At 42.2% G+C, this 14432-nt stretch overlaps 1 protein-coding gene across 3 annotated transcripts in view; it reads left to right on the top strand.

The window, feature by feature from the left end:
- Nucleotides 1–4005, top strand: part of siah1 (siah E3 ubiquitin protein ligase 1) — a 34125-nt gene extending 30120 nt beyond the window's left edge. For all 3 annotated transcript variants that reach the window (XM_031294818.2, XM_031294819.2, XM_031294817.2), the window contains 2 exons: nt 1242–1538; nt 3353–4005. In XM_031294818.2, coding sequence (XP_031150678.1) covers nt 1242–1538; nt 3353–3724 — 669 coding nt within the window. In that variant the 3' untranslated portion in view covers nt 3725–4005. The remainder of the gene's footprint in view (nt 1–1241; nt 1539–3352) is intronic.
- The last annotated feature ends 10427 nt before the right edge of the window (nt 4006–14432 follow it).

The raw sequence follows: 14432 nt of genomic DNA, 5'->3' as shown, positions 1-14432 counted from the left end.
CTGAGCTTTACATTGCCGTAAATTTCAGATTAAGTACTGTTCACCTGCAGAAAATGTACATTTTGTACTCATTTACACTAAGGTTTTTACAGCACTTTCAAATTAAGAGGAGAATAAGCATGAGCAGGTCAAATGCCATGGCGGGCCAAAACAAAGGGAGCACGGGCCAAACTTGGCCCGTGGGCCACAAGTTTGGACGCCTTGGTGTAAAGTAATCAACATTCCCAAGTTAGGCTTTATTAGTGTTGCTTTAATAGTCACAATACCCTTAATAGTCGTGTATAGCACAGTTTCCCATGTTACCATGGTTTTTGAAGACCAAAAATAATTGTCTATTGGACTGCATTCAAGCTCAGTGAGAACCTGCATGACACTGTTTTCAGTGCTATAGCTACCAGTGTGTTTGTGCTATGCACAAATATAAAGTGTGCAAATTAGCATTTTAATAAGGTCTGCGGTTCAGTCGTACATCATCATGACAGCAGTTATAAGTATTTGAGTTGAAGGTAAATTCTGTCCCGTTGGAGTAAGTAAATGACAAGATACTGAATTCCAATGTTATGAATCTAATCATGGTCAATATTCATTCAGTAGGACCTTCAGAAATCAGTGTTGTAATTGGTCAAATTAAGCCGATTGCTTGACTTTAAAATAATATTCATTTGTATTTACTCCTATTATAACACATCCATTTATATTTTAATATAGCCTTGTCACGGTGCTCTCAACTAATAAATAGTAACCATTTTACTTGAAACTATTTTTTTTAACCACTATGACTGTCTCACCTAAAAATCTATTTTTTTAATATGTGCAAGGGTTCAAAGGGTAGAGTCCCAAAAATGTAGTCTGATTTTGAATACAGATATGTCAATGTCTGCTGAACAGTTTTGATCATGAGTGGGCGAAGCAGTAATAGTCATCCCTAAAGATGCTTCCTTTGGCATAGGCTGCCGGTTGTAACAGCTCATGATGGCTGCCAAATGAATGCACTGATTGACCGAGAGTCAAGGAAAATGTTCCAAGTTACAGGCTCAAATGTAAGTTTTACTTCAAACTGCTGGCACTAAAAAGAAAAGTATTATAGTATATTGAGAAATGTATAAATGGCCAACCAGAATACAATGAGAGCGACTATGAAAACAAACCGTGGGTGCTTGGGCCCATGAGGACGTTTCAGAACGTCCTCTAAGATCTCGCGGAGGATAAACACTAACTTGTTGTCATGTGTCCCTTCCCAGGTATGCTCCAACTGCCGGCCCAAGCTCACCTGCTGCCCCACCTGCCGAGGCCCCCTGGGCTCCATCAGGAACCTGGCCATGGAGAAGGTGGCCAACTCTGTCCTCTTCCCCTGCAAGTACGCCTCATCGGGCTGCGAAGTCACGCTGCCTCACACCGACAAGACGGAGCACGAAGAGCTGTGCGAGTTTCGGCCGTACTCCTGCCCCTGCCCTGGCGCCTCCTGCAAGTGGCAGGGCTCCCTGGACGCCGTCATGCCTCATCTGATGCACCAGCATAAGTCCATCACCACACTGCAGGTCAGACACTGACCCGTCTCCTTGGCTTCTTTTATAAACTACGCGTAATGGGGGGGGGGGCAGTGACATTTGTCACAGCAAACAGGAGTTTGTTGGGACACAGGAATAGGGATGTAACAGTATGAAAATGTAACCTCACTTTTATAGTGACCAAAATGATCACGGTTTTCGGTATTATTGTAGTATTGTGTGTTCAATATGTTCAGAAAGCACTGATAGGCCTACACAAGCTGAAATAGTTTCAAAAAGTGCAACAGTGTTTATTATATTACAAAAATATAGGCAAAACCTTATCAAAAGTGCAACTTTTAACATCAAAGGTGTTATCTCCTCCTTCCGCCATGTTTCCAACTTCAAGAAACGCACGTTGCAGGCTACGCAGTGCGTCTGCGCGGCAACTTCAGGAGACTCGGATGAAGCTGGGAAGGCTTAAACGCACGGTTTCCACACCGTGGTAATAATATTTTAAATGAAAACGGTAATTGTTATCGTCAACATTTTTATTGTGGTTTACCATTACACCGGTAATCGTTACATCCCTACACAGGAAGAATCTCCATTTTATTCACGTTTTGCGTCTTAGATGATTTAAGGAATGAATCCTTTGAGGAAACGTCTGAGTGAATTTAGCATTTCCTCCTGGACCGGTCTCCTAGCTGCCATACTGGGACATGCGTTCTATTTTTTGTGGTACCCTGTTAGTAGCCTGGTTGACACCAGACCCTTCTCAGTTGTAACTGAGAGTGGGTCTGGGGAAGGTTCATTCACAGCTCATTTCCAAAGGACGCCACTTAAATGCCTCTGGGCGCAATTGGATAGTCCTTCAACCAATCAGACCAACGATCCGGGTGACGTAGCACGTGCTTCGGTGGCCGTCATGTTGAATGTAAACAAAAAGCTGCTTGCCGTCGCTGCGCTATCGTCATCGTGTAAAGCCCGCCTCAACGGTTGTGATTGGTGCCTCGATTTGGAAAAATTGGAAATGGGCTTGAATGGATTCTTGGCCAGATGGAATTTTTTTTTTTTTTTTTTTTTTTTAATGCTATACACCTGACAGCAGCTAACGTTAGCCTACCGTTAGCTAGCAGCTGGAGTAAACACGGTTAAAATGCTGACAGCTAAATGGTGTAAAAGTGTGTCTCTGTCTGTATTTCAATGGAGAGGATTCCAACAGTCTGTAGCTGCCGAAAAGCAGATGTTGCGTTCACTTGAAATTCGCCTTGCCAGCCTCGTGCTGCATTCAAAGTTGTTGTAAAATAACCTTTTCCCATCCAGTGGTTGTTTTTGTCATTTAACAGGAATTTACTGGTGAAATAAGTTGTTATAATTTATTGTTATTCCATTTTTAATAAATCATTTAATTTTGACCCTGTGGCCTTAGCAATACACAAGCCGTTCTTTAATGTCGCCGACTGTTTTGGGCTCCTTTTTTTGTGTAGATCAACTTTTTATTGTTTTATATTTTTGAACAGACAAATACAATTGAACAAGATGCTCCTTTTCTTTCTCTCTCTCTCTCTCTCTCTCTCTCTCTCTCTCTCTCTCTCTCTCTCTCTCTCTCTCTCTCTCTCTCTCTCTCTCTCTCTCTCTCTCTCTCTCTCTCTCTCTGATATCCCTTAGTACATTCATGTGGATTTTTTTTAGTATCTTTTATTTTCTTTTTTTAGTATCTTTTATTTTCCATATTATTGATGTTATGATGATATATATATATATATATATATATATATATATATATATATATATATATATATATACACATATACACACACACACACACAGAACCTGTCTGACCTGCGTGTGTCTCTGTCCAGGGGGAGGACATTGTGTTCCTGGCCACGGACATCAACCTGCCGGGCGCCGTGGACTGGGTGATGATGCAGTCGTGTTTCGGCTTCCACTTCATGCTGGTGCTGGAGAAGCAGGAGAAGTACGACGGCCACCAGCAGTTCTTTGCCATCGTGCAGCTCATCGGCACGCGCAAGCAGGCGGAGAACTTCGCCTACCGGCTGGAGCTCAATGGGCACCGGCGCCGCCTGACCTGGGAGGCCACGCCGCGCTCCATCCACGAGGGCATCGCCACGGCCATCATGAACAGCGACTGCCTCGTGTTCGACACGTCCATCGCACAGCTGTTCGCCGAGAACGGCAACCTGGGCATCAACGTCACCATCTCCATGTGCTAGGAACTTTGAAGAAAAGAGGGTCAAAAAGTTACAGGTGGTCAGGGGGGGGCATTTTTTTAAGTGGGTCAAATCCGTTGTGACCTCACAACGCCTCCCCCCCCCCCGCCTCACCCCTTGAGACGTGGAACTGGACTGTCTGATCAGGCAGCCGTGGAGCCCCAGGGGGTGTGATGGATGGATGGATGAGTGGATGGATGAGTGGAGGAATGAATAAACCCAAGAACATAACTGTGTAGTGATGGCTATAGACTTCTACATATACATACACACACACACACACACACACATATATATATATATATATATATATATATATATATATATATATATATATATATATATATATATATATATATATATATATATATATATATATATATATATATATATATATGATGCTGTCTCGCCCTCTCTTGGTCATAAAACACAGCAAAGTTGTTCAGTCAAACTCTTGTCAAACTCTTGTGATTTCCCACCACTCCTCTTATTTATTTTTTTTTAGTGTCTTTCTTCTCATTCCCTCGATCATCGTCAGACATTTCAGACACTACAGCCTTCCGCCCGTCACTCAGAGCCGCTGGAGGCCGGTCGCCACGGAGCAGGCCCTACGCACTGACAGCTACACCCTGAGCAAGACTCGCGCTAAATTTCAACACGGACTTCCGGTCAGGTCTAGCCAGCTAGCTAGCTCCCCCCCCCCCCAAACCTCCTGGATTGAACGGTTGGCCGTGGCTGGGACTCACCACAGTTGAGCGTCATGGTGTATTGGCTAGCTCAGACTGGAACCCAGAGCCCACAAAGTTCCTTATCGCCGATTTGGGTCTTTATCTTCACCCGTGACTGACGTAGCGATCGATGGCTGGGACTGGAATCGTCACCCACACGCACGGATGGCAGTAGCAGCCATAACCATAGACACCCGGGCGGCGTCCTGTCTACAGAACATCCGTACAGGCTCATCTGGTTTGCTTCCGGGCCCACATCGGTCCACCCAAGGCTAAAGATTGTGCATCGGACGCTCTGAAAGTAGACTGTCGTCGTTCATAGTTATATCGAACAGACTCTGCTCTCATACTGTATGAATTTAGGAAGGCCCTCAGCTACATCAGCCCTGGGATTTTTTTTTTATTTTTTATTTTTTTTATTTTCATGGGAGGGGGCACAACAGTGGAGTTCTCACACCTGTTCCTTGCATTACAGGCCGCGTGTGCAGGTGTAATAGTGGGCGAGTCGAGTGCGTGTCGGAGTATTTTGGACCGAGGATTAGAGGGTTCTTTTTTTTTTTTTTGGTGGGTTTTCAGAACGAGGAAAAAAAACACTGCATTTCAGTTGAGTCAGTTTTCTTTTGTGGTTTATTTTTTTTTTTAAAAGTCTGTTTCTTTTTAAAGTCTCTTTTTTAATTATTTTAGGTGTCTTTTTTTTTTTTTTTTTTTGTATGAGGAAAGAACTCCTGATATGTGTGTGTGTGTGTGTGTGTGTGTGCAGGCGAGATGGACATGTGGCAAAAAGCCTGCACACTTTCTCCCTTCTCTCTCCGCTCTCCTTTCCTTTCTTCTCTGTCTGCCAGTGTCGGCCTCAACCACTGATTGACTGACTGATCACCCAACCAGGAATGAGGGACAGTTTCTACCGTTACAATGTTGCTATTGTTATTATTAAATGGAGATTATCATAATTATCATTTTTTGTAATGACTTTTAAAAACAAAAAAATTAAAAGGCAGTTGTAAAACTTGTGGCTAAACTTCAGTGTTTGTAGTTAAAAAGCAAGTTGTGTTGTTCTTCTGAAGGTTTGTGTTTTCCCCCGAAGTTTGATTGTTTTCCCTCATCTATTTGTCTCTCCGTCCTCTTGTTTGTGTGGACAAGTCCTTTCTTTTTTTTTTTTTTTTTTTGTCTATGAGGAGGGAGGGAGGTCAAGCCAATCATCTCTCCCTTTCTCTTCATGTGGAGTCCCAGTAATGTTGCTGCTCTCCCTCAACTCCTTGACTTTTTCTGTTTTAATTTGTCATTAAATAAATCTATCTTTTTCATACCTGGTGCCTTTTCTTCTTTTATTGTAGGCCTCGGACCCTGCTAAAGCTGCGTCTTTTTAATCCAGTACTAATGAGTGCCAATGTATTTGTCTGTATACCTAAATGTATCCTCTGGAGTTTTTGGCCACTAGTGGTGTTATGGAGCAATGTGTTTTGAGTGGGTCCCTGTTTTGTTTGTACCCCGCATGAGATTGCACCTGCACATAATGGGCACCATTCTTATTCTGCTGCTGGTTTCAAAATATCCCACTAATTGACAATTGGTGGCAGTAATGTGCAAAACGTACCAATGCACTTGCAAAGGCAGTGAAGAAGACTGTGTTTTAATGCTGCGTTCATAGACATCGGAAAAACATTTTTTTTCCGAGTGAAAACGTCATCATTCACGTCCCTTCCTGTGGGAATCAGGTGGTGACGCGTTGTTGACAGCTGACATTTGATGTAGGAGACTTTGGTCCACTGAACATATTTCAATGACAAACTTTATTGTGGACAAATGCCTCTGCCAAGAAACATAACCTGTTTCAAATTCTTCATAAATAGGCCCATGTATAAAAAAAAAACAACCCCTTATCTGTGTCCTTTCCCGTTCGTTGTCCTGCAGATAACACAGACAAACACCTGTCCATGTGCTGTTTCTATGCTTGTATACGAAAACGGCAGCAAATCTTTTGTTATTGTGGTCTCCATGTTTTTACACACCTGATGCTCTAGGCTACAGCCATCCATTGGTGGCAGTCATGCAACAAGTTGTTATGCCAAACGCCAATATAACACAACAAGAAGAACACGCATCCCGACCATGTGAACGCTGGCAGTCGGAAAAACAACGTAATCACGGGGGCGGTCCCTGTTATTCCCAGGTGGCATGAACGCAGCATAAGCCCCCAACGTCGTCTTCCAGGCAGCGCTGCCTGGAAGGCAGGCAATGGTTAGGTGCCTTGAAGTCGACGTTTGGGGGGGGGGGGGGCTTAAAACACCATAGAGCGAAGAAGACTGCAAGAAAGTTCTCATCCTTTAGATGCACACAAGGCAATGTTTAAAAAATAAAAAAAATCAGCTTTGCAAATGCTTTTTTGAGGAAGGACACATCTGTTGGACGTCATGATACACAATCCATTTGGTTGAGAACTTTGTTTACAAGAAATCTCTACAGAGCACTTTTTTTAATATTTATATGAGAGAGTTTCCTTACAGTCCCTCAAGCGCTGTGGTTGTCAAGTCTGCTCATTCAAGATACGAAATGTCAATGAAAAAACAATCTTGCCTCAAGGTCTATTTAGTGTTTCTGGCTTTCGATCATATCACGTGAGCGTTCTCAGCAAATCGTGCTTGTCCAGTTGTCCTGGAATTGTAGATGTTTTTAAAGTTAATTTTCATGACAGCTGGGCGAACTCCTACAAACTGCTGCTGATGACCATGTAATGTGATCAAAAGCCCCATAATGCATCCTGCATGCCATGGACCTCGAGTTAAGATTGTTTTGTCAAGCTGTTTTCATGTCGGGAAGGACGTTTGAAGCGCAATGAAATGCCCTTATTTCAAATGATCAAAACTGCAATGGATGTAGAATTAAAGTACCTGAAGAAATAGCTAGAATCTCTGTTGGTAGGAGTACAAGAGTACAATATTTTACTAGTGGAAGGTGGATAGTGTGCACACAACCAGTACAGGGGCAGGATAAGAAGCAGTAAACAAAGCCCGTTTTGCCAGCAAAAGACCTTGTAGGTCGAAATAAAATCTTTAAAGGGGTGATAGAATGATTATATAGGGTGTTTCACACTGTTCCTTAAGGTCTCCTAATAGGGTATGTAACATTGGGTGGGCTGAAAGTGGCCCGGGTGCTGTTCTATGGGCCCTAATGCTACCCTGTGGAATGGTCCTATTTGGAACGAGAGTTTTTCTTCCAAATATGGTATGCTCATGAATATTTAGATGAGCTGTGCGCTGATTGGTTGTGTGAAGCATATACACACACAGTGGACTTATATTTCAGACACTGCAAAGTTATACATTGTTCGTCTGCTATTTCATTACTAAATTCACTTCTGAGACTTTTTTATGCGAGAAATCAACTATCTCAAATACGGGCCATTTTACGAAAATTGATGGCTAATTTTTAATTTGGTAAGACGGTGTCGGACTTCAGGAGCTCCACACAGTCTGACGAGACAGGGGCAGCCCGCGGCACTCCATACCCAGGGCAAAGGGGCGTTTCTGGGTTACTCTACTACCAAATGCCGGGGCTGCCGGGGCTCTGCGGCCGGCAGCCCGTGGCAGCATTTGGTAGTCCAGTTAAACTCGGTTTTGCATTCTATCACCCCTTAGAGCTTGCAAATTTCAGTGTATAGACATTGGACAACCTTTTCTTTCTTACCTGGCTCTAGCCTTGGTTCACAGAAAGCTCAAAGTTGCGTTGGCTACAGAACAGCACAAGAGCTGCAAGGAACAAAGCCTCATGTGTCATCAAATGAATATTTTGGTGTTTTCTGTAGAATATGTGAGACCAGGAATTCACTGGTGCTGATCTCAGAAGGAAGCTAAATGATGCCTTTAGGTGGTTACTTTCCCACAGTGCCTCTGCTATGTGCAGTCAGGCTGCATGTTGTTGTGCTGGCGAGCCTCCAGCTGTGAATCGGTGAGTCTTTATTACCGCATCAGGGGAAAACACAGTCTCAGCCAAGCTTCGGCTAAATATGTTGATACTGCTAATTCAATATATTCAATAATACTTCAAGGCCATTTATTATGAACCATATGGCTTGTTTCAGCTTCTTACCCAGGTCAAATAAACACCTCAACACAAACATAATTAATGCTGTTTGATGTTGAAGTGATACTTGATTTGAGGCTGCTGCATAAACAAGCATAGTGTGCAGGGAGCTTATTGCCATTACAGTTACTTAAAGTCTTCATATTATGCTCATTTTCAGGTTCATAATTGTATTGAGAGGTTGTACCAGACTAGGTTTACATGGTTTAATTTTCAAAAAATACCATATTTTACTGCACATTGCTGCAGCTCCTCTTCTCACCCTGTGTGTTGAGCTCTCTGTTTTAGCTACAGAGTGAGACCTCTCACTTCTGTTCCATCTTTGCTGGGAGTTGCACATGCGCAGTAGCTAGGTAAGGACTACTAGCCAGTCAGAAGCAGAGTATGAGGGCGTGCCATGCTAGCAGCTAGGCGAGCATTATAACATGTTACAAAGTGACCACGTTTGTCTCTGAAGTAAAGGCTGGACTACAATAGAGCTGTTTGGAGCAGTTTGTGAACAGTGTTTTCTGTTGGAGATGGTAAGTCCCTTTGGGGTGGACTTTGGGCTTTTTCACTTTGGAAACCTATAACGTGCACAAAAAGATATATAACACAATAAAGGAAAAGGGAAAAGTCATAAAGCATAATATGAGCACTTTAAAGGTGTGAGCCAAAACTCTGTAGCTTGAGCCAGTGATACTGTCCTCAATGCATCGGCCGGCCTCCCAAGTTTATCATTAAGTAGGTCTTTGAATGTAGGCCAGCCTGTGAGGTCAGATAGGTAGATCAGACAGGAAGTGTGGAACACAGGAATAGTTTTGCGCGTAGGAGAACAAGCATTTTGCTGAAAATGTGTGCACGCCTGCACAGAGATGCTGATGCCTGTGCCTTTGACTAGCCTTCTGTCTGTCAACGTTCACGCAATAATGTCGGTCCCACTGTCTGGAGGTTAGGGACTGTAGAAAAATGATTTGTGAGTGATGGGAGGTCAGAAAAGGGGGATGGAGATTTACTATTTAAAAAAAAAAAAAAAAGAGATAGATTTTTTCCATCAAAAAGACATGGTAATATGATTATTTGCTTTCCTGCCAAAAGTTAGATGAGAAGATCATACCTCTCCTAATGTATGTAGGCTAAATATGTAGCTGTAACCATCAGCCGGTCAGTTTAACCCTTGTGTTGTCTTCCCGTCGACCATTAACTTGCGTCAAAATTGAAAAGAACTTTTTTTTTGGGCTCTTTTTCCCAATGTTTTTGTCACTTTTTTTAAAGCTTTTTTTGATTGATGGTCAATAAACCTATACATTTTTATGACATTATACCTATTTTTTTAGTTAAAAAAAAATAGTTAATATCAGAGGATGTTGAGTGGATATCACAGACTGCTTTATGTCAAAGTTTAGTCAGGATATCCTGTTGTGAAAACTATTTAAACATTTTTTTCAAATGCTTTAAAATTGAATAAAATTCAATTAAAGTAATTATATACTTTACCTGCTCTCCATGCATCAATGTTCATTTTGGGCAATTTTGTTGAAAGAAACCCATATTTCTGATATAAAAAACTTTAGAAAACGGGTCAAATTCGACCCGAGGACAACACAAGGGATAACTTTGCCTAAAGACTGGGACTGGTGAAACAGCTTGCATGGCTCTATCTGAAGGTGACACTCACTAGCACACCTAAAGCTCACAAATTAACGTGTAATATCTCGTTTGTTTAATATGTACAAAAGCAAAAGTGTAAAAATGACAATTCGCTGTTTTACCTTGTGTTCTGTGCTGGACTATTTCTTGGCTGTGACCAGTCGCCAGGCAACCAGCTGAGACCACAGGAACTTAACAGGTCCTTAATGTTTTTTCTTGCTTATTTTCTTTTTCTTTTTTTTTACAAGCCTATACAGTCGCTCCTTTGTTTTGCATCATTAATGGTGAGTATTTACACATTTAAGGTGCTCTAAGCCAGTGGTTCCCAACCTTTTTTCCTTGGCGCCCCCCCTACTTATGTCTAAGAAAAGCTGAGCCCCCCCCTCCAAAACTGAAGTTGAGGTAACTCTCGAGATAGAGCCTTACTTTCTTTTTTGATACAGAGCAGTTATCAGCACTTTTACATTTCTTCACCATGTTTCATTCATAAAATAGTGATGCCGTGGATGATAGCAGCTAGCAGCTGACCTGATGACAGCAGGGTCCCAGGTTAAGAGGTCCCGGAGGTTTGGCCCACTAAGTAGCCTGCCTACAATTTTAAGCGAGAACAAAAATATATAGTTTTTATATAGACTTTTGTATACATTATATATTCTAGTGTATTATCATAATTTGTTTAACGTGCAAATCAACATCAAACCAGATAAATACTTGCGCACCCCCTTGTGATCTTTGCCGTCCCCCTGAGGGGTCCCCGGACCCCAGGTTGGGAACAACTGCTCTAAGCGATGTTGGGTGATGTCACTTCTTGTGAGCTAGCTAGCTAGCTCGCCCCTCCCTCCTCCTCATCCCGTCCCCTCCCCCTCCTTTCCACGCCCTAACCCCCCAACCCCCCACACCCAAATCCTTTTTGTTGGTTATTGGCTGGAACACTGTATGTTATGTTTCGTGGTGCAGGTTGGCGCAGTTTGTTTTTGTTGCCATTTGTGGAGCCTGGGCTGTCTACAGAGACCGTGTTTTTTTCAAGGGGGTAAGCTTCTCCTCACAACGTGTACCTCCTATGGCGCCATTTTGATGCTAACAAGCACTCACCCCCTGTTAGCATCCCATTGACTGCCATTCATTTTGACATCACTTTGACAGCAAATAACTTTACATCTGAAGTAGAGGTGCAACGATGAATCAATGAATCGATTAGTTGTCAACTATTAAATTAATCGCCAACTATTTTGATAATCGATTAATCGTTTGAGTCATTTTTTTATTAAAGAAAATAAGATTTCTCTGATTCCAGCTTGTTAAATGTGAATATCTTCTAGTTTCTTCTCTCCTTTGTGACAGTAAACTGAATATCTTTGAGTTTTGGACAAAACAAGACATTTGAGGACGTCCTCTTAGGCTTTGGGAAACGCTGATCCACATTCGTCACCGTTTTGACATTTTTATAGATCAAACAACTAATCGATTAATCGAGAAAATAATCGACAGATTAATCAACTATGAAAGTAATCGTTAGTTGCAGCCCTAATCTGAAGCGTTTAAAGACTTTATTTGTCCATTGTTTATTTCTAAAGAAACACAACAATGTATAAAAGGCTCCATTACCTTGTATCTCACGTTATGGCTCCGTAGCAGACGTTTTTATAAAAATAGGCTGACGATTGTGTCATAACCACGGGACTTACTGTCGCATAGTAGAGGAATTACCGTATAAATAACAAAAATATATTTATAATATAATATTCGGAATGATTGAGACTTCTCTTGGCACAGCTACCAGAAGACTTCCAACTTTCAGACAGGTTGCTCACGTGACATTTACGTCGTCTCTCTCAGTTGGAGGCTGCACAGTAACGCTCCGCGCTCACCGGAAAAGTTCTTCTAATATCATTCAGGAGTCTCCGTCCAGAGCAACGGGATCTGTATACAGTCTATGGTTTTTTTTACAGTGTGTTCAGAGATGTTTGCTGTATGTGAAAAAAAAATGTAGCCTAAAAAACGCGTGACATCACTTAGAGCTACCTTTAAATACATATTCGGTAAAATGTGTCATCTTAAGTTAGAATTAGAGTTTCCACCAACACGTTCCACTAATCGAGAAGCAAAAAAATGATCGTTGATCATTTACAGTTTGGTACATTGCCATTATGATCACTTCTTCCTGTACATATTCTCCAGTCCCTGGGCTATCTGAACACACACACACTTTATTGTCCGCTGTCCCACTGTAACCAAGACACTTAAAGCTACGTTTACATAAATCACTTGTGCATAAAACAAACAAACATTTGTAGCTCATGGATTAAAGAAAGAGAGTGGCAGGGACATTAGTAAACAGAGAGATTTATTTGTTTGATAAAAATGTGATAATTGCTCATTCATTTTGAACACACACGGACACACACACACACACACACACACACACACACACACACACAAATAACTTTCCTACAGTCCCTAATGATCCTTCTCCTTCAAAAGAACCCATTTAAATCCTACAGAAACACATATTAGTTTATGTATTTTATCTCTGTAAAAGACTGGTGCACATACATCAAATATTTGAACATTCTGAACTGGACAGTACCATCTGCAACCTGAAGTGGGGTGTAAGACTTAATCCAGACATGATGGTTCAACCCTTCCTACACCTTCCCTTCCCTGCCATCATGTGGTCACAGAGGTCTAGCCGCTCTGTAGGGGCCACACCTAAAATTAGCTGAAGTAAGAGCATACAGTATGAGCTCTGTGTGTGTGTGTGTGTGTGTGTGTGTGTGTGTGTGTGTGTGTGTGTGTGTGTGTGTGTGTGTGCGTGCGTGCGTGCGCGCGCGTGCGTGCGTGCGTGCGTGCGTGCGTGCGTGCGTACGTACGTGTGTAGGGGTGCTCTGCCATGTGAAGTAGGCATGCCGCAAGTACGCTAAGCACCCCCCAAGGGCCTCTGGGTAATTATGTTATACATTAAGGTCCTCCATTCACTAGAGGGAAAATGTGTGCATGTGTGCTTGCGGTGACGGTGAATGTTGAATCCAGGGGGCTTAGAGAGGGAGTCCTAATACTGGGTGTGTCTGCAGTGAACTCTCTGTGACACACATGCAGTGTACATACATGGACATAGACATAGTAAAAGAGCCACATGCAAACACCGTAATACTCTGGCTTAAGTGTTTTGTGACCAAGGAGGGATGTGAAATGCAGGTGATATATGTTGTGGTAAAGTACAGAGAGAGCACCCAGCTCCATCTGCAGGGCCTCTGTGCTTCTTTCCTTTTTTGACTAAATAGCAGCCCCAAGAGGCAGAAATCATCATTACACCAAAAAGGACTAAATTCTAAGATGCTCAACACATGACACGGCCTGTGAGATTATGAGATATCTTGCGTGCAAAGTTGACATTTGGCTCCTGGAGGAGAGCATGAATAGAAAATGAAATTTTTATTCTTGTGTACAAATGGAAATGTGGTTGCAAGAATGGTCAGGGATTAATTGAAAACAATAGATCTCTGGGGACAGCAAATATTAACAGGAAATACATACAAACTGCAGCGTGTACCAGAGTGGGGCCGCTTTTCAGCCCGGGAGTTTCAGTGGTGGTGGAAACTGGATAAATGAAGCAACAGTTCAGCTCTTACTATCCTGTAGTTTTTATTAATACCATGGTTCAACAAATAATGTAAAGGTTAAATAATAATTCACTTAAGCTGAGAAGTTAACAAAAAATATTCCATTATTCCACAAGGATAGGTTGATAAATTAACAAAAGCAGAAAGAAAGAAAGAAAGCATTTGAAATGTATCCCACTCTTCCACAAAGAGGCATATTGAACAGTTCAATTCACAGTACAGTTTACAGTTACATTGCGAGTGGCACCAAGAGCATCTACAGCATCAGTAGTCACCTAAGCCATGCACTGGTTTCATGTACTGTCATATACTGCTCTTTCTTACGTTAAATAACTTTAATTCATATTGTTTACTCTGTTATCCTCTCTACCTGTCCCTGTAGTCATGGCCTCCTCATTGCAAATTTCGGGCTCATCATTTTCAGCGGGGGAAATGGCATATCTGCTGCTCAGAAGCTGCAAAAAAATAATTAAGAGGTCATTTTACTGCATACACAGATCAAGCTTGACGGGCTATGGACCCAACCAACTCTATTTGGGAGGGAAGAACTCCCTCACATGGTACAACCAATGCAGAGGCTGCGGTGTCAGAATGCGGAACATGTGTAGCCTACTTTAAGAGAAGATAGACTAAGGGCTTCTTTACAGTCGGTGC

This window comes from Sander lucioperca, chromosome 7 (genome assembly GCF_008315115.2).
Source record: "Sander lucioperca isolate FBNREF2018 chromosome 7, SLUC_FBN_1.2, whole genome shotgun sequence".
Lineage (NCBI taxonomy): Eukaryota > Metazoa > Chordata > Actinopteri > Perciformes > Percidae > Sander > Sander lucioperca.
This window is presented reverse-complemented; position numbering and strand designations above follow the sequence as displayed.